General features: G+C 45.9%; 1 protein-coding gene across 1 annotated transcript in view; it reads right to left on the bottom strand.

Moving 5' to 3' along the window:
- Window positions 1–20170, bottom strand: part of HEATR1 (HEAT repeat containing 1) — a 710058-nt gene that overhangs the window by 249891 nt on the left and 439997 nt on the right. The window contains exons 27-28 of the mRNA XM_069234483.1: window positions 17325–17443; window positions 9668–9789 (exon numbers count right to left, since the gene is read on the bottom strand). Coding sequence (XP_069090584.1) covers window positions 9668–9789; window positions 17325–17443 — 241 coding nt within the window. The remainder of the gene's footprint in view (window positions 1–9667; window positions 9790–17324; window positions 17444–20170) is intronic.

The raw sequence follows: 20170 nt of genomic DNA, 5'->3' as shown, positions 1-20170 counted from the left end.
CAGGCGTTGTCATGGAGGGGTAGAGAGTTCAACTCAGGGTGGGCACTTGGTCGCCGTCGCCTGGAGGTCCTCTCTGGTCGGTTGGGCCACCTGGACTCGGGCCGTGGGTGTCGGGTGCAGGGTGATTAGGACTCACACTTCTGGGGTGAGGTGGGAGTCCTTTAGAAGAGGTTTCTTATTTTCTTCTTTGGACAGGGCCGCTGTCCACGGGAGTTCTTGATCCTCTGTGTTGCAGGCAGTCCTCTGGGGACTTTCAGAGGTTGCTGGACCTGCAGGACACATTGCATTTTTTCTGCAGGTTATTTGAAGCAGGAGACAGGCCGGTAGGGCTGGGGTCGAGTCAGTTATTGTCTCCTTTTCTTCTCTGCGGGGTTTTCAGCTCAGCAGTCCTTCTTTCTTGAGGTCGTCAGGAATCTGACTAGCTTGGCTCAGGGAGCCCTTAAATACAAGATTTAGGGGCGTTTTAGGGGTCAGAGGGCAGTAGTTAATGGCTACAGTCCCCGAGGGTGGCTACACCCTCCTTGTTCTCACTCCCTTTGGGGAGGGAAGCACATTCTGATCCCTACTGGCCCTGATCCTCCAAACCAAGATGGAGGATTCTGCAAGGAGGGGGTCACTTCAGCTTTGGACACCTTAGGGGTGGCCCTGGCTGAGGTGGTGACTCCTTGTTTTTCCTTATTATCCCTCTGGACTTGCCACCAAAAGTGGGGGCTTTGTCCGGGGGCTGGGCATCTCCACTAGCTGGAGTGCCCTAGGGCAGGGTAACACGAAAGCTGAGCCTTTGAGGCTCACCGCTAGGTGTTGTAGTTCCTGCAGGGGGGGGAGGTGTGAAGCACCTCCACCAAGTGCAGGCTTTGTTTCTGGCCTCAGAGAGTACAAAGGCTCTCACCTGGGGTCAGAAACCAGTCTCTCAGTGGCAGTCCTACACTGGAGGATTGGGTGAAATACAGGGGGCTTCTATAAGATGCCCTCGGTGTGCATTTTTAATAAATCCAACACTGGCATCAGTGTGGGTTTATTATTCTGAGAAGTTTGATACCAAACTTCCCAGTATTCAGTGTAGCCATTATGGAACTGTGGAGTTCGTTTTGACAAACTCCCAGATCATATACTTAATATGGCCACACTGTACTTACAATGTCTAAGAATGGACAGTCACCGTAGGGGCATATTGCTCATGCAGCTATGCCCTTACCTGTGGTATAGTGCACCCTGCCTTAGGGCTTTAAGGCCTGCTAGAGGGGTGACTTACCTATGCCACAGGCAGTGTTTTGTGTGCATGGCATCCTGTGGGGGATGCCATGTAAACTTTGCCTTTTTCTCCCCACCAACACACACAATCGGCAATGGCAGTGTGCATGTGTTAGGTGAGGGGTCCCGTATGGTGGCATAACATATGTTGCAGCCCTTAGAGCCCTTGGTACCACTGGTACCTTTTACAAGGGACTTATCTGTGTGCCAATTGTGGAAACAATGGTACATTTTTAGTGAAAGAACACTGGTGCTGGGGCCTAGTTAGCAGGGTCCCAGCATACTCTCAGTTAAGTCAGCATCAATATAAGGCACAAAATGGGAGAGGGTAATTGCAACAAGGGCCATTTTCCTACACCTGTGATATCTAATTCTATTCCTAGACATTGTAAGTGACCAGGCAGTCATCTTAAAGCGTGTACTGGACAATGGTTAGCACAAGTGACCCAGCTACATGATGGCTGCACAGAAAATACTGGTGCTTGGTATCAAAACCCTCATCTTAATAAATCCATATGGATTCCAGTATGGGATTTATTAGGACATGCACCCAAAGAGCATCTTAGAGGTGCTCCCTGAAAAACCTACCAGGAATTAGTGCCCAGGCTGACTGGTTTACACCAGCCTGCCACCACGGAGTTTCTGACCCTCAGGGGTAAAAGCCTACACTCTCGGCCGGTCAGGAAAAAAGTCTACTCTGGCAGGGAGTGTCCAACACCTTTTCCAGCAGGATGAGCAGTAAAGTAGCATTCCAAGGCAGGGAGATTCAAAGAGCTCACCGCCATTGCTATGCAAACCCCAACCTTCCCCAGGCTGGGGTGAGACAAACCCCTGCCCTGAGGCTCATCTGGCACCATGACAGGTGGGATTTTTTTTAGTCAGAAGCATCTCTACCTTCAGGCCAGTTCTACCACTACGGGGGGGCTACCTGATGTGGACACGAAATTTGAAAGTCTGCTATCTTGGTGATGGCAGAATTAGGAACTCCGGGACAGGATTAAGTCCACTTCCCACAGGAAGTGGTCATATACGGGGCACAGCAACCCCCGGGCTAAGTACCCCACTGGCAACTACTTTACATTCCTCTAATGCCCCTAAATACCTTAAGTACAAGAGACTGGTCCCGTACATCGCTGTGAAGTGTCCGAATGCAGTCCATGTTTTTTGCCCGTAGAATAACACTGTGCACACAACGCTGAAAAGCACCTCTGCACCCAGCCTTACCAGTGCCTCCGAGGTGACCTGTTGGTGCTGCCTTGGATTTCAACCCACATTTACCTTAAGTCCAGGAGATTGCACCTGTAAGTATAGGGCAAGGTCCCAGGCAGCACCAACAGGTAATCTCGGGGGGCACTGGCGCAGCATAGTGCGGAGGTGCTTTTCAGCATCTGTTGCATCAAATACCAGGCAAAAATTGAGGTTACAATGTCAGAAAGGGACACTTTCCTACACTATCCTCTAAGCTAATGATATAAACTGAGTCTTGTGAGAAGGAAATTGGGAGGCAAAGGGGAGTGAAAATAATACCCTTGATAATTAAACATTGGGAAGAAGCCAGGCAAGAAGGCTATTTTCTAACACTACCTTCCTGGTCAAATCCATTTGTGTGCATGTCAAACTGGGTGGATCACAGAATGGGCTTGAGCGACAAGGTAGAAAATCTCCTTGCTGGCATGGCATAAGTGTTTCTCATTGTTATGCTATTTGCATTTGTGTAGCAGGGACCACTGCCTGCTCCTAAATAGTTTGTAAAGTTATTTATTTTCTTTTAACGCATCAAGTGTTCATTTTAGGAAATTGGACTACATTGAAAAAAAGATTGTTTTATTTAAAAGCAGTCACATACATAGTGGTTTGCAGAAACCAATTGTAATGGGTCTTAATTTGCTACCTACCTTATACATATTAATCAGGTAGGTCAAACTGCGACCCACTACAAATGTGTATCTTGTAAACCAATCTATTGATTCATAGGTTGGTGCTCAAAATACAAATGCATTTGGCAAATTACACTCACTTCTAAAGAATCCATTTAGTAGATTATATTACATTCCTACTATGAAATAAAAATTGGCAAAAAGGTAATTGATGCAACTTATGATTACTTAACAGGAATCTTTGTACATCAAGCCCCTACACTCCAAACTCACAAAAAAGTCTTCATTCCTATAAAATTATTTGTTCTGGTAAAGGAAATATTCAGGTTTTAGGTCCAGACATATACCACCCTTTTATCATGGCAAAGGCAAATCATTTACTTCTGAAATATATAAAGTAGGCTGAGAATGAAGTTGCATCAAAAGCTGGTCTGACTTCTAGCAAAAACTTGTGAGCTGACGTACAAGAGGGATAATTGGTGGTGATAAGGGTGAGGTACAGAAAAAGGTAATACATTTAGAAATGAAACACAACATTTAAGTAAAATAAAAATATTTTAATGAAGGTGCTTTAAAATGAAAATGTCACTTACCCAGTGTACATCTGTTCGTGGCATCAGTCGCTGAGATTCACATGTTCTGCAATAGCTCGCCATCTGGTGTTGGGTCGGAGTGTTACAAGTTGTTTTTCTTCGAAGAAGTGTTTTCGAGTCACGGGACCGAGTGACTCCTCCTCCTGTGCTCATTGCGCATGGGCGTCGACTCCATCTTCGATTGTTTTCCCCGCAGAGGGTGAGGTAGGAGTTGTACTATAGTAATAGTGCCCGCGCAATGAAATGTGTAAGTATGTACCTATTAAAGGTTTAAATAATATATATACAAATGTACAAAATTGAAGGTAACTTCTGAACTGCTACAGGCTCCCGGGGAGGTGGGTGGGCACATGTGAATCTCAGCGACTGATGCCACGAACAGATGTACACTGGGTAAGTGACATTTTCAGTTCGATGGCATCTGTCGCTGTAGATACACATATTCTGCATAGACTAGTAAGCAGTTATTTCCCCATAAGCGGTGGTTTAGCCTGTAGGAGTAGAAGTTGTCTGAAATAGAGTTCTTAATACAGCTTGACCTACTGTAGCTTGTTGTGCGGATAGCACATCTATACAGTAGTGTTTGGTGAATGTGTGAGGCGTAGACCATGTGGCTGCCTTACATATTTCATGCATTGGGATGTTTCCTAAAAAGGCCATTGAAGCACCCTTTTTCCTTGTTGAATGTGCCCTGGGAGTAATGGGCAGTTGTCTTTTTGCTTTAAGGTAGCAGATTTGGATGCATTTAACTATCCATCTGGCTATACCTTGTTTTGATATTGGGTTACCTGCATGAGGTTTTTGGAATGCAATAAATAGCTGTTTAGTCTTTCTGATGTTCTTTGTTCTGTCAATGTAGTACATTAATGCTGTTTTGACATCTAATGTATGTAGTGCTCTTTCAGCCACAGAATCTGGCTGTGGGAACAAAACTGGTAGTTCTACCGTTTGATTTAGATGGAACGGTGAAATAACTTTTGGATTAGGTCGTAGGACGACCTTATTTTTATGTATTTGTATAAAAGGTTCTTGTGTTGTGAACGCTTGAATTTCACTTACTCTTCTTAGAGATGTAATGGCGATGAGAAAGGCAACTTTCCAGGTTAGGAATTGTATTCCGCAAGAGTGCATGGGTTCGAAAGGTGGGCCCATGAGTCTTGTTAGGACCACGTTTAGGTTCCATGAAGGAACAGGTGGTGTTCTTGGTGGTATAATTCTTTTAAGACCTTCTATGAATGCTTTGATGACTGGTATCCTATACAAGGAAGTTGAATAGGTAGTCTGCAGGTATGCAGATATTGCTGCAAGGTGTATTTTAATAGAAGAGAAGGCTAGCTTTGCTTTTTGTAAATGGAGCAAGTAATTTACTATATGTTTTGGAGTTGCGTGTAGTGGTTGTATCTGATTATGATGGCAGTAACAAACAAATCTTTTCCACTTACTTGCGTAGCAGTGTCTAGTGGATGGCCTTCTGGCCTGCTTTATGACTTCCATACACTCTTGGCTAAGTTGTAAGTGTCCGAATTCTAGGATTTCAGGAGCCAGATTGCTAGATTCAGCGATGCTGGATCTGGGTGTCTGATCTGTTGGTTGTGTTGCGTTAACAGATCTGGTTTGTTGGGCAGTTTGATGTGGGGTACTACAGAAAGATCTAGCAGTGTTGTGTACCAGGGTTGTCTTGCCCACGTTGGTGCTATTAAAATGAGTTTGAGTTTGTTTTGACTCAATTTGTTTACTAGATAAGGAAGGAGAGGGAGAGGAGGAAAAGCGTAAGCAAATATTCCTGACCAGTTCATCCATAGGGCATTGCCTTGGGATTGCTTGTGTGGGTATCTGGACGCGAAGTTTTGGCATTTTGCGTTCTCTTTTGTTGCAAATAAGTCTATTTGAGGTGTTCCCCAGAGTGTGAAGTAGGTGTTCAGAATTTGTGGGTGGATTTCCCATTCGTGGACTTGCTGGTGATCGAGAGAGATTGTCTGCCAGTTGATTCTGGATCCCTGGAATAAACTGTGCTATTAGGCGAATTTGATGGTGGATTGCCCACTTCCATATGTTTTGAGCTAATAAGCTTAACTGCGTTGAATGTGTTCCTCCTTGTTTGTTTAGATAATACATCGTTGTCATGTTGTCTGTTTTGACAAGGATGTATTTGTGGGTTATGATTGGTTGGAAAGCTTTTAGTGCTTGAAAAACTGCTAATAATTCTAGATGATTTATATGCAGTTTTGTTTGATGTATGTTCCATTGTCCTCTTATGTTGTGTTGATTGAGATGTGCTCCCCACCCTGTCATGGAAGCATCTGTTGTTATTACGTACTGTGGCACTGGGTCTTGGAAAGGCCGCCCTTTGTTTAAATTTATACTGTTCCACCATAGAAGCGAGAGGTAAGTTTGGCGGTCTATTAACACCAGATCTAGAAGGTGACCTTGTGCTTGAGACCACTGTGAGGCTAGGCACTGTTGTAAGGGCCTCATGTGCAGTCTTGCGTTTGGGACAATGGCTATGCATGAGGACATCATGCCTAGGAGCTGTAGTATTGTTCTTGCTTGTATTGTTTGATTTGGAGACATGTGTTGAATGACTTTGTTGAAATTGTGAATTCTTTGTGGAGTTGGCGTTGCTACTCCTTTTGTCGTGTCTATTATGGCTCCTAGATATTGCTGTACTTTGCTTGGCTGAATGTTGGATTTTGCAAAGTTGACGGTGAACCCTAGTTTGTAGAGGGTTTGTATGACTTGATTTGTGTGGTTTGAGCATTGTGTGAGCGAACTGGTTTTGATTAGCCAGTCGTCTAGATACGAGAATACATGTATTTGCTGCCTTCTGATGTGTGCAGCAACTACTGCTAGGCATTTTGTGAATACTCTGGGAGCGGTTGTTAAACCGAAAGGCAATACTTTGAATTGGTAATGTATTCCTTTGAATACAAACCTTAGATATTTTCTGTGTGATTGATGTATTGGTATATGGAAATATGCGTCTTTGAGGTCTAGGGTTGTCATGTAGTTGTGTTTTTTGAGCAATGGTAACACTTCTTGTAGTGTGACCATGTGAAAATGGTCTGATTTGATGAATGTGTTTACTACTCTGAGGTCTAAAATTGGTCTCAGTGTTTTGTCCTTTTTTGGTATCAAGAAGTACAGAGAATAAACTCCTGTGTTTATTTGTGTGCTTGGTACTAATTCTATTGCATTTTTTTGCAGTAGTGCTTGAACTTCTATCTCTAGAAGCTGTGAATGGTGTTTTGATAAATTTTGTGATTTTGGTGGTATGTCTGGAGGGAATTGCAGGAATTCTATGCAATAACCATGTTGGATAATTGCTAGGACCCATGTGTCTGTAGTTATTTCCTCCCATGCTTCGTAATATTGACCTATCCTTCCCCCCACTGGTGTTGTGTGGGGGGGGGGTGAGTGACGTGTGAGTCACTGCTTGTTGGTAGTGGTTTTGGGGCTTTGAAATCTTCCTCTATTTCTAGGGAATTGCCCTCCTCTATACTGGCCCCGAAAGCCTCCCCTGTACTGTCCCTGGTAGGTGGACGGTGCGGACTCTGAGGTACTAGCTTGTGTGGCCTGACCCCGAAACCCTCCTCTAAAAGGTGTTTTGCGGAAGGTGGTATAAGATCCTCTGCTCTGCGGGGAGTAGAGTGCGCCCATGGCCTTGGCAGTGTCAGTGTCCTTTTTGAGCTTTTCTATGGCTGTGTCGACCTCCGGACCGAACAGAAGTTTTTCGTTTACTGGCATGTTAAGTACTGCCTGCTGAATTTCTGGCTTGAATCCAGACGTTCTGAGCCATGCGTGCCTACGGATGGTAACCGACGTATTAATGGTCCTTGCGGCTGTGTCTGCTGCATCCATAGAGGAGCGTATTTGATTGTTGGAAATGTTTTGACCCTCCTCAACAACCTGTTTTGCTCTTTTTTGTAGATCTTTTGGGAGATGTTCAATGAGATGCTGCATCTCATCCCAGTGGGCTCTGTCGTATCGCGCTAGCAGCGCTTGTGAGTTTGCGATGCGCCACTGGTTTGCTGCTTGGACAGCGACCCTCTTCCCGGCTGCATCGAACTTTCTGCTTTCTTTATCTGGGGGAGGTGCATCCCCAGAAGTGTGTGAATTTGCCCGTTTTCTGGCAGCCCCTACCACCACAGAATCTGGTGGCAGCTGAGAGGTGATGAATACAGGGTCCGTAGGAGGCGCCTTATACTTTTTGTCCACTCTAGGCGTTACTGCCCTACTTTTAACTGGCTCCTTGAAGATCTCCTTTGCATGGCGTAGCATGCCTGGGAGCATAGGCAGGCTTTGGTAGGAGCTGTGGGTGGAGGAGAGGGTGTTAAATAAAAAGTCATCCTCTACTTGTTCAGAGTGTAGTTCCACATTATGGAACTGTGCTGCTCTAGCCACCACTTGTGAATAGGCTGTGCTGTCCTCAGGTGGTGATGGCCTAGTTGGGTATGTGTCTGGGCTGTTATCAGACACTGGTGCATCGTACACTCCAACGCGTCTTGATCTTGGTCATCGTGGCTCATGGCGGTGTGAGCTGGCGAATGTGACGGGGTGTAAGTTGGCGAAGCCGGAGTTACAGGTGGAGGCGAGGGAGGAGGTGTTACCTTCTTTGCTGTTTGTTGCTGAGGAGCCTCTAGTGCTATAAACTGAAGTGTTCTCTTTCTTTTGACAGGTGGAAGGGTACTGATCTTCCCTGTCCCCTGCTGAATAAAGATACGCTTTTGCGTGTGATCCACTTCAGTGGATTGCAGTTCCTGTTCGAATCTGTGTTTTTTCATTTGTGAAGACATAGAATGTTCTTCAGTATAGGAGCCTGAAACTGGGTCTGTTGGTGCTTTTTTCGGCTCCGAAAACCCTGTTGTTTGTCTTTTCGGCTCCGAGGTAACCTTCCTCTTCTTTTGTGCCGAAAAATCTTGGCCTCTATGGTCTTCGGTGCCACTGTCTCGGCGTCGATCCGTGTCGACACCGAACTCTCGGTGTCGATGCTTGTCTTTAGCACTCTCTCGGTCCCGAGGAGGCTGCGTGCCGGTGTCTCGACCGGAGTCGGACGATCTCGACACTGAATGGGCCTTTTTCGGTGCCGATTGTTGGTCACCGGGAATTTGGGTTGAGCCATGGCCGGTTGGCAGTGGCGTCCCCTGGGCCTTTTTGCCTTTTTTAAGTTCTGATCTCGACGTCTTACTCACAGTTTTTGTATTGTCGAGTTCGTCGGAGTCTGAATCCTGGATGGAAAAGGATTCCTCCTGTTCCTCTTCTGTCTCGAACTGTCGATGCTCCTTTGGCGTGGACGCCATCTGCAGTCTTCTCGCTCGACGGTCGCGCAGAGTTTTTCGGGACCGGAACGCCCAACAGGCCTCACAGGATTCTTCGCTGTGCTCGGGTGACAGGCACAGGTTACAGACCGAGTGTTGGTCCGTATAAGGATATTTGTTGTGGCATTCAGGGCAGAATCGAAACGGGGTCCGTTCCATCGGCGTTGTTCTCCACGCGGTCGGGCCGACTAGGCCCAGACGGTGTGCCGAAATCTACCCCGAAGGGCACCGAAGCGCTTTGATGTTCAATGCGTCGTCGTGTGTGTTTATCTCGAACCGGATCGCAACGATACCGTCGAAAATCTTCCGTTTTCAGCTATCTTTCCGTTCCGAAACTCGGAGCGACAGGAACACGTCCGAACCCGATGGCGGAAAGAAAACAATCGAAGATGGAGTCGACGCCCATGCGCAATGAGCACAGAAGGAGGAGTCACTCGGTCCCGTGACTCGAAAACACTTCTTCGAAGAAAAACAACTTGTAACACTCCGACCCAACACCAGATGGCGAGCTATTGCAGAACATGTGTATCTACAGCGACAGATGCCATCGAACAGTATGAACCTCTTAGAGAAACAAAGATTCAAATATGTGAGAAGTTTTTATAAACAAAAAGGTGAAAACATCACTCACCGGAAACATGCCAGCTGCAGCACCCAGGAGGAGAAGTGCATGGTGATGGGTCTGAGGCATGTTTGACATCCGGACACACTGGACAATCAGCTCAACGTTAAACCTTTCTTCATCAAGCACATCTGGCAGGGAAATAAAACCAATAAGCAGGCATGTACATTTTTCACAGCAATGGAGAGGCCTCAACAAAGCTGTCAAAAACATATTGCACATGGGAGAAGCCAGATTTCACTTATTATATAATATTTGTAAGGAATCATGGAGAAACTGTATTAAGGTTGCTTGAACATATGGTAGGTAAGGTAACACACTGGCTGCTACTGATTGTCTTGTGCTTAAGAACAACCTGATAAACATGGAACGGAGCTATCGTAATTTCATGCTGATCTCTTTCAGGGTGTGAAACATCGTTGTGGCTGCACTCCAAATAGGACTAGCACTCACCAATAGCCTTCAGCTGTGGGTTGCAAGAGAAACGCGACTCAGTAGCCCTCCCAATGTATTGTGGTCAATGTGGACCAATGTGGTCCATCTTTATTTCAGTAAAGGAAAGTTTAATAGGTATTCATTTCTTACAATATTTCATTTTTTACATGTCTCTGAAGCATTTGGTATTTCATGAGATCTTCAGTGGAGCACAACAGATACTGAGAGACAATCCTGTTCCCAGCACAACATTTAAAGAGAAGTATCTTCTTAACTGTTCATTGTACAGTATGTTACTGCAGGGGCCATCTGCCTCTGGTGCATAGCCAGACCTGGAAACAATTTTATGCAAAACAGCCTCCATGCCAAACTCACAACAAGACTCACCAACAATCTGTTGCATTATTGTAATACTTTGAAAATCATGGGCTGCCAGCTCCACATATACAGTCTTTTTGCCACTTTAGGAATGACTATATGCTAAATGTAAGATAGGGTATATGTTTTATCAGGCGTAAACTGATGTGAAACGGCTGCACTGGACAACAATAAGTTTGGGAACGAACCGATGTGTCTTATGCCACTAGCGTTGGTCTTTTCCACATGGTCCCAACATTGTGTGGAATTGAAACAACTGATCTTTGAAGAATTTATAAAAGTGAATATATTTCATTCTCTTCTTTTAACCTTGATATTAAAGACAAATGAGCGTCCATTGAAGGAAAAATAGTATAACTTCATGTCTTATCATCAGATGTGTTGCTATGTAGATCCTGATTAATAATCACTGTCTACTGAGCCTCAAGCAGAACTAATGGAGTACATATACGCCTTAAAGCCGCCAGCTAGTTTTCTAATACCCTTTTGTCCCAAAAGAGAAGCTGAAGAGACTGCTGGTCCCTTGTGAATCCTTATTACACTGACAAAAGATATGGCTGAACAGCTGAATGAGTGGAGACCCTGCAACATTTGTCACTGTGAGCCAACACTGATAAAAATGTAATTTACCTTCTGTAGTAAGTTGGCTCTGTATGCACTATTTCAAAGTAACGAATATTATGCACAGAGTCCAAGGGTTCCCCTTAGAGGTAAGATAGTGGCAAAAAGAGATAATACTAATGCTCTATTTTGTGGTAGTGTGGTCGAGCAGTAGGCTTATCAAAGGAGTAGTGTTAAGCATTTGTTGTACACACACAGGCAATAAATGAGGAACACACACTCAGACAATTCCAGGCCAATAGGTTTTTCTATAGAAAAATAACTTTTCTTAGTTTATTTTAAGAACCACAGGTTCAAATTTTACATGTAATACTTCAAATGAAAGGTATTGCAGGTAGGTACTTTAGGAACTTTGAATAATCAAAATAGCATATATACTTTTCACATAAATCACATATAGCTATTTTAAAACTAGACAGTGCAATTTTCACAGTTCCTAGGGGGAGTAAGAGTCAGTTAGTTCTTGCAGGTAAGTAAACCACCTACGGGGTTCAAGTTTGGGTACAAAGTAGCCCACCCTTGGGGGTTCAAAGCAACCCCAAAGTTATCACACCAGCAGCTCAGGGCCGGTCAGGTGCAGAGTTCAAAGTGGTGCCCAAAACACATAGGCTTCAATGGAGAAGGGGGTGCCCCTGTTCCAGTCTGCCAGCAGGTAAGTACCCGCGTCTTTGGAGGGCAGACCAGGGGGGTTTTGGAGGGCAGACCAGGGGGGTTTTGGAGGGCACCGGGGGGGGGGGGGGGGGGGGGGAGAACACAAGTTAGCACAGAAAGTATACCCTCAGCAGCACAGGGGCGGCCGTGTGCAGTGTGCAAACACACGTCGGGTTTCCAATGGAAATCAATGGGACACCAAGGGGTCTCTTCAGCGATGCAGGCTGGCAAGGGGGGGGGCTCCTCAGGGTAGCCACTACCTGGGCAATGGAGAGGGCCTCCTGGGGGTCACTCCTGCACTGGAGTTCCTATCTTTCAGGTCCTGGGGGCTGCGGGTGCAGAGTCTTTACCAGGTGTCGGGAGCTGGCAAGCAGTGTGTCTGTGCTGAGTGAGGGGTCCCCAGGGTGGCATAAGATATGCTGCAGCCCTTAGAGACCTTCCCTGGCATCAGGGCCCTCGGTACCAGGGGTATCAGTTACAAGGGACTTACCTGGATGCCAGGGTGTGCCAATTGTGGAAACAAAAGTACATGTTAGGGAAAGAACACTGGTGCAGGGGCCTGGTTAGCAGGCCTCAGCACACTTTCAAATCAAAACTTAGCATCAACAAGGGCAAAATGTCAGTGGGTAACCATGCCAAGGAGGCATTTCCTTACAATATCCTTGGATCTTTGCTCTTCCAGCAAATAGTCTTTGAGTATCCCTTCTGGAATATAATGTTTTACATGGTGCCAGTGGTAGGTGTTGAGGGAGCTTAGGTGTTGGTGGAGGAGGGGGCGGCACAGAGAGCATCAGGGTCAGCAAGGGCCCCCAGCATCAGTACAGCTCCTGGTGGTGTTGGAACAGTTCCTAATGGAACAATGGGGATGTTATGCACTTAGGGAAATCCCACCATTGAAACCTTAAGGAAGTCCAGATCAGTACCATGGGGCCTAACAGTGCTCCTGGTGAGACTAAGACCAGATGGAGCATCGCCACAGTAGCTTGGAGGAATAGGGCACGGTTAGCCCCTGTCACTGGTAATTCTGGGTTGCCTGCTTTTAGCACTATGAAGGGCACTGGGGATGGTGGGCCCCAGGGAGGCACCGAAGCTGGAGTCTGCAGTGCCAGGGTAGACTTATATGTGGAGTAATGTCCACCAGCTCCAGTTCTCACTAGGAATCTGCAGGAGGAGGGGTGTGTTGCAGGGAATTTACCTCTACATTTGGATAAACAATTCAGAGAATCCACATGTTTCCTCTACCTCGATCGTCACAGATGGAAGAAATAAAATGTTTGGCCTTGTGTTCACCTTTGAGTTTATAGTATGCCACAGGTTGAAAGATTAATAGTTGTGTCTAGAGCCTAATCACCAAATGCAGTCACCACGAGTGAACGTGATTTAAATTTCCCTGTGGTGACAGGGTTTAAACCTTGACTTTTTAAGGGATGACATGTCTAATGCACTGCACGGAGAAAATGTAGGTGAAAAGATTTCTTCTGTGAAGGAATGATGAAGCAAAGATTTGTGACTACAGAAGCTCTGGGTATGCAATGTGGGGCAGAGAAAACAGGTTTTGACATCACTAAGGCCTTGCTTTCGATTTTGAGATCGACCCAGCGCCTCCTACAGGCATGGGAAAGCTATGTCAGAGTTTTCTAAATTAAGCATAAGGCCTGTGATATACAAAAGGAGATGAATCTACAGGAAGATGTAATCATCAGAAACATGCTACTTCGTAATTTCTTCTATAAATTCAAAATAATAAACTGTATAGAAAGTGAGTAACTAAAATGTTTTTTGCTGGAAGCCTAGGAGCAAAAACATTTTCTTCATTAGAAAGGCTCGGGTTTCTGAAAGTTGCCATGAAGATGCATCTGAATACAGTTATTCACCCACCACACTGTCTGCCTTATCCAAGGGACTGCTTGGAACATGTGTCAATCTTTGTGGAGATGGCTGGCTTTTCTAGGCTGCATCAGCAGAGACTAGCGAATAATTTTTTTGGATGGCAGGGAGCGTTCATAAAGAGTTTGTGAATTTTAAGACGGCAAACTAAGTGCATACAAATCCAGAACCAAAGACTGTATAGAGGAGAAGACTGGAGGAGGCTAGAAGGGCTGAGTTGGGTGGCTAGGCCTAAGACTATTGATGCCCTTGTTTCAGAGCTGGAGACAGCACATGTCTATGATGATACATATGGAGAAGTCAGAATGCACAGCAGATCCAGAAGTGGACTATAGATGAGGTCAAATTGACACTCCGTGATCTGATCCTGCAAGTAGATACCAGTAAAGAAGCATTAGCAACAAGACCTTTCCATGACCCAGTAGGTGTTAGGGGCTTGGGACCTCAAAAGACAGACCTGCCTTTGAAGGGAACAATGTCTGTCAAAAAAGTTTGGAAACTGGGAGGGAGGAAATGATTAAAAAAAAGAAAAACCTTCTTCCTTCTCACCTGAAAAGGATTGTGGCCAGAGCAAAATTCGATTGATGGCTTATGTAGTGAGCAGGCCATTTATGTGATATGTAAATATCGCTTAAGGGGCCCAGGGGTTCCCCAATGAGGGCTCTATTTAGGGGTAGTGTGGTTGAGCAGCTATAGGTTTAACTCAGAAGTGTGCAAGACATCTACAAATACACACAGCAGTCCATAAATGAGACACATGACTCAAAAAGGAGATCCACACCAATTTATAAAAATACCAAGTATCTTTATATATTTTAAGACATCAGAGAAAAATTGTTCAGGTAAGTACGTTTTTAAATAGGAATTCTTTTTACTTTAGAAAGTGGACACTGCAATTTCTGAGCTCAGCAATGTTATCCTATGGGACGAAAAACAAGTTCTGCAAATAGGTAGAGGACAGCTACTTACAAGACGAATCTCCAGGAGCTAAGGTGAGTAGTGGGCAAGGTCCAAGGCAACACCAGCAGTACATCACCAAAGGCATGGGGGCGCCAGAGTGCTGGGTGCAAAGCAGCACTAGGTGTCCAATGTGCTTCAATGAAGATTGGTCACCACGGAAAGAGGCTGCAGGCTCTGGCCAGGAGGCCAGTTGGGCTGAACCAATTCTGCATGCACGTCTGCCCACCTAAACTTAAAGAAAGCTCTTAAAGCTGTCCCGTGCTCACGCGAACTAGTTAAAATGCCCAGGAGCCAGTACAAGGCTACACTCAGAGAGGAAAGCTGAAATTAGATTTAAAGCGTGGGATGATCTACTAGTAGCTTCCCAGATGAAAGATTCTAAGTTCTGGGAGGTGATCAACCAATCTTACTTCTCAGAGTATGGCTCCAAATTAGACAACTGCCTGATCACAGAAAACGCATGGGTAAGCCATTATTATTTTGGGTGGATAACGAACAATCTTATGCAGAGTTGGGAAGCTCAAACTTATTATGTCCCCATCCAATCCCACTAGACCCTCCCTCTGATCTGCAGGAGGTCCTCACAGCAGTAAATCGCACTAGGGTGGGTAAAGCACCTGGGCCGGATGGGATCCCAGTAGACCTTTTTTAATTACTGCCACATTTATGGGGCCCCCTTGTTACAAATGTCTTGAGAAGTGTAGTTGAGAGCCACAGCCCTCCTCCTAGAAACAGGCTATAATTGTCCCTATTTTTAAGAAAGGTAATAGGCAAGACCAAATTTGCTATAGACCCATCTCCCTTATAGACTCTACAGCCAAAGTTCTATGGGGAGTAATCCTCTTGCGATTGGAGGTGTGGGCAATGGAGGGAAATATTCTTTCTCCAACCCAGTTTGGTTTTAGGCAGGGCCTGAGTACTATTTACCATATGTTAAACTTGCAGCTCATACTTAGCAAATATGTAATAGCACAAAAGGGCGCCATTCACATGGCTTTCATTGACCTCTCTAGCACCTTTGATATGGTGAACAGAGAGAAGTTATGGCTAAAAATGGAAGCCATGGGCATTGGTGCTATTCTGCTGAACTTAATTATCTGCTTGCACTCGAACCTTAGTGTAGCAGTACGATATGGCCCTCATGGAGAGAGAACACACCTAATACTCTCTAGGTGAGGCAGGGATGCATCCTAGTCCCTCTGCTATGATTGCTTACTTAGGTCAGGGAAGGATCTTCCCAAGATGGGCCAGAGAAACCTCCAAATCGTATTATACGCAGATGATGCAGTACTAATTTCTCACACTGCAAACGGCCTTTAAGGCCTGCTAGATCTTACTTTTTCCTTTATGTAGAACCTGAACTTGAAAGTAAATTTTAACAAATCTTACATAATGACGAGTGGAATACAAAGCCCAAACAATTCCGTATGGGTGGTTCCATCCTCAATAAAGTTAAGGAATTTTGTTATCTGGGCATGCATTTAAGCTCTTCTTTATCATGGGCCTGTCACCTGAAGGTCAAGGCCCAGCAAATGGCAAGGAACAACGAGGTGATTTTCAATTTCGTCCGGAAATTAGGTCATAAGTCCGCCCTCCAGATGGTGACCCTATTTAAATCAAAATGTGTATCTGCCGCAATGTATGGGGGGGCCTACGGGGCTACGTTAATGCTGGTTCCCTGCAGTGTATGGAAAATAAATTTGTTCACAGATTGTTGGAGGTGCCCAAGAGTGCTGCAAATATAATATACCATGAGGAACTGGGTCTGCAGTACTTAGAGGAAACGGTAGCAGTCTTCCGTTTCATGTTATGGATTAGATGCTGGAGCAGTCCAGAGGCGCCTCTGGTACAAGACTTTATATCTGAGTGCCTACAACTGGCTAACACGAAGATCCTGTTGCTCTCGTACATCAAAAGGTCATTCAGAAGTATGGGGCTCGACCTATTGTTTACAAACCCTAAATTACTGCCAGGCAACGCAAAGGAGATCGTCAAACAGCACTTCAAAGAGCATGCCATATCTCATAGACTACAGGGTGCTTTGCAACTGAAAACACTGGAGCCCTATATCTTGATCTCAACTACAGATGCCATGGAACCCTACTTATATTGGGTTGAGAGTTCAACATCCAGTTCCCTTCTAACACTGTTCAGATTAAATTTGATTAATCAGAGTGGCTTTTCCCACGCGGGTATTTGGCATAGGGATCTCCCACCGTGCCCGTGCGATGCCAACTCAAAGCAGAGTACCTGTCATTTTTTCTTATTTTGCACATTGTACTCTGACCATAGGTCCTCTTTTATTCTCCACCCGCTCCGCTTGGCAAAAATCATAAATTATAAGGAAGCAATGATCTATGCCCAAAAGCTATTGGCTTGTCACCTGATATTACACTTTAATAGAGCTGCCCTTGCTGTAAGGAAACGCTATGAGCAACTGAATATATCTATATACTCGTAAATTGCATTGGCACAATATGTTGCTTTGGGCTTTTTAGGGGAGGTGGTGTTTTAAATTACTGATTTTGAGCTTATTTATGAAATATATAGTCTTTAAATGTGATTTCTAGCAATTGCTGAATAAAGTACTTTTGACTGACTGAATCAAATATTGCAGTTATCTTCATTGTCTCAATGAAGCCAATGAAGGCTTATGAAACCCTCTCAACCACATTCTACCGCACTAATGGGAATATTAAACACAAAGAATTTTCACAAATCATGCGATCTTTACCTGCAGGGATTCTGCCGCCATCTGGGGATAGTTTTTGACAAATGTTGAGCAGACAACTCAGAGTAAGTTGTTTTGTGTATTCCAGGCTTCCTTGCTCAGATGGCAAACACTCCAGGCATCTAAGTGGCAAAAAAGGTGAGTTGAAAAAAACAGGACATTAGATGTGTCCTGGCAGAGCACATTGTATGTTTTGCCTACAGAGCAACACATTGCAGCAAAGGCAATTGCATTCTTTACTAAAATTCAAGGTGAAGCAGCAGATTTGCTACTCTCCAAGCATATAATGCAAAGATACAGGTCATGGAAGACAGGTTCTGAATAAAAGCAGACATTACATTTTCAACCACGGAAATAGGTAGATAAACGACATTTGTGTGACTATATGAGACGCTGTAAGGAAATGCCTCCTTGGCATGGTTACCCCCTGACTTTTTGCCTTTGCTGATGCTATGTTTTGAATTGAAAGTATGCGGAGGCCTGCTAACCAGGCCCCAGCACCAGTGTTCTTTCCCTAACCTGTACTTTTGTATCCACAATTGGCACACCCTGGCATCCAGGTAAGTCCCTTGTAACTGGTACCTCTGGTACCAAGGGCCCTGATGCCAAGGAAGGTCTCTAAGGGCTGCAGCATGTCTTATGCCACCCAGGGGACCCCTCACTCAGCACAGACACACTGCTTGCCAGCTTGTGTGTGCTGGTGAGAACAAAATGAGTAAGTCGACATGGCCCTCCCCTCAGGCTGCCATGCCAGCCTCTCACTGCCTATGCAAGTATAGATAAATCACCCCTCTAGCAGGCCTTACAGCCCTAAGGCAGGGTGCACTATACCATAGGTGAGAGCACCAGTGCATGAGCACTGTGCCCCTCCAGTGTCTAAGCCAAACCTTAGACATTGTAAGTGCAGGGTAGCCATAAGAGTATATGGTCTGGGAGTTTGTCAAACACGAACTCCACAGCACCATAATGGCTACACTGAAAACTGGGAAGTTTGGTATCAAACGACTCAGCACAATAAATGAGCACTGATGCCAGTGTACATCTTATTGTAAAATACACCCCAGGGGGCACCTTAGAAGTGCCCCCTGAAACCTTAACCGACTATCTGTGTAGGCTGACTGGTTCCAGCAGCCTGCCACAACCGAGACATGTTGCTGGCCCCATGGGGAGAGTGCCTTTGTCACTCTGAGGCCAGTAACAAAGCCTGCACTGGGTGGAGATGCTAACACCTCCCCCAGGCAGGAGCTGTAACACCTGGCGGTGAGCCTCAAAGGCTCACCCCCTTTGTTCCAGCACCGCAGGGCACTCCAGCTAGTGGAGTTGCCCGCCTCCTCCGGCCACGGCCCCACTTTTGGCGGCAAGGCCGGAGGAAATAATGAGAATAACAAGGAGGAGTCACTGGCCAGTCCGGACAGCCCCTAAGGTGTCCTGAGCTGAAGTGACTCTAACTTTTAGAAATCCTCCATCTTGCAGATGGAGGATTCCCCCAATAGGGATAGGATTGTGACCCCCTCCCCTTGGGAGGAGGCACAAAGAGGGTGTACCCACCCTCAGGGCTAGTAGCCATTGGCTACTAACCCCCAGACCTAAACACGCCCTTAAATTTAGTATTTAAGGGCTTCCCTGAACCTAAAGATTAGATTCCTGCAACTTACAAGAAGAGGACTGCTGAGCTGAAAACCCCTGCAGAAGACGAAAGAAGACACCAACTGCTTTGGCCCCAGTCCTACCGGCCTGTCTCCTGCCTTTCAAAGAAACCTGCTCCAGCGACGCTTTCCCAAGGACCAGCGACCTCTGAATCCTCAGAGGACTGCCCTGCTTCAAGAAAGACAAGAAACTCCTGAGGACAGCCGCACTGCTCCAAAAAGACTGCAACTTTGTTACAGAGGAGCAGATTTAAAGACCCCTGCAAATCCCCGCAAGAAGCGTGAGACTTGCAACACTGCACCCGGCGACCCCGACTCGACTGGTGGAGAACCAACACCTCAGGGAGGACCCTCTGGCGACTCCGAGTAACCAAAGTTGTCCCCCATGAGCCCCCACAGCGATGCCTGCAGAGGGAATCCCGAGGCTCCCCCTGACCGCGACTGCCTGATCCAAAAGTCCCGACGGCTGGAAAAGACCCTGCACCCGCAGCCCCCAGCACCTGAAGGAACGGAACTTCAGTGCAGGAGTGACCCACAGGAGGCCCTCTCCCTTGCCTAGGTGGTGGCTACCCCGAGGAGTCCCCCCCCTTGCCTGCCTGTACCGCTGAAGAGACCCCTTGGTCTCCCATTGAAACCTACAGAGAACCCGACGCTTGTTTGCACACTGCACCCGGCAGCCCCCGCGCTGAGGGTGTACTTTGTGTGGACTTGTGTCCCCCCCCGGTGCCCTACAAAACCCCCCTGGTCTGCCCCCCGAAGACGTGGGTACTTACCTGCTGGCGGACTGGAACCGGGGCACCCCCTTCTCTCCATTGAAGCCTATGTGTTTTGGGCACCTCTTTGACCTCTGCACCTGACCGGCCCTGAGCTGCTGGTGTGGTAACTTTGGGGTTGCTCTGAACCCCCAACGGTGGGCTACCTTGGACCCAAAACTGAACCCTGTAGGTAATTTACTTACCTGCTAAAACTAACAATACTTTACCTCCCCCAGGAACTGTGAAAATTGCACTGTGTCCACCTTTAAAACAGCTAAATGTGTTTTATGTAAAAAGTATATATACTACTGTAATTATTCAAAGTTCCTAAAGTACTTACCTGCAATACCTTTCAAATGAGATATTACATGTAGAATTTGAACCTGTGGTTCTTAAAATAAACTAAGAAAATATATTTTTCTATAACAAAAACTTATTGGCTTGGAAT

Source organism: Pleurodeles waltl, chromosome 5 (assembly GCF_031143425.1).
Source record: "Pleurodeles waltl isolate 20211129_DDA chromosome 5, aPleWal1.hap1.20221129, whole genome shotgun sequence".
In the NCBI taxonomy this organism is placed as follows: domain Eukaryota; kingdom Metazoa; phylum Chordata; class Amphibia; order Caudata; family Salamandridae; genus Pleurodeles; species Pleurodeles waltl.
The sequence above is the reverse complement of the archived record's forward strand: the minus strand, read 5'-3'. Positions and strand labels throughout refer to the sequence as shown.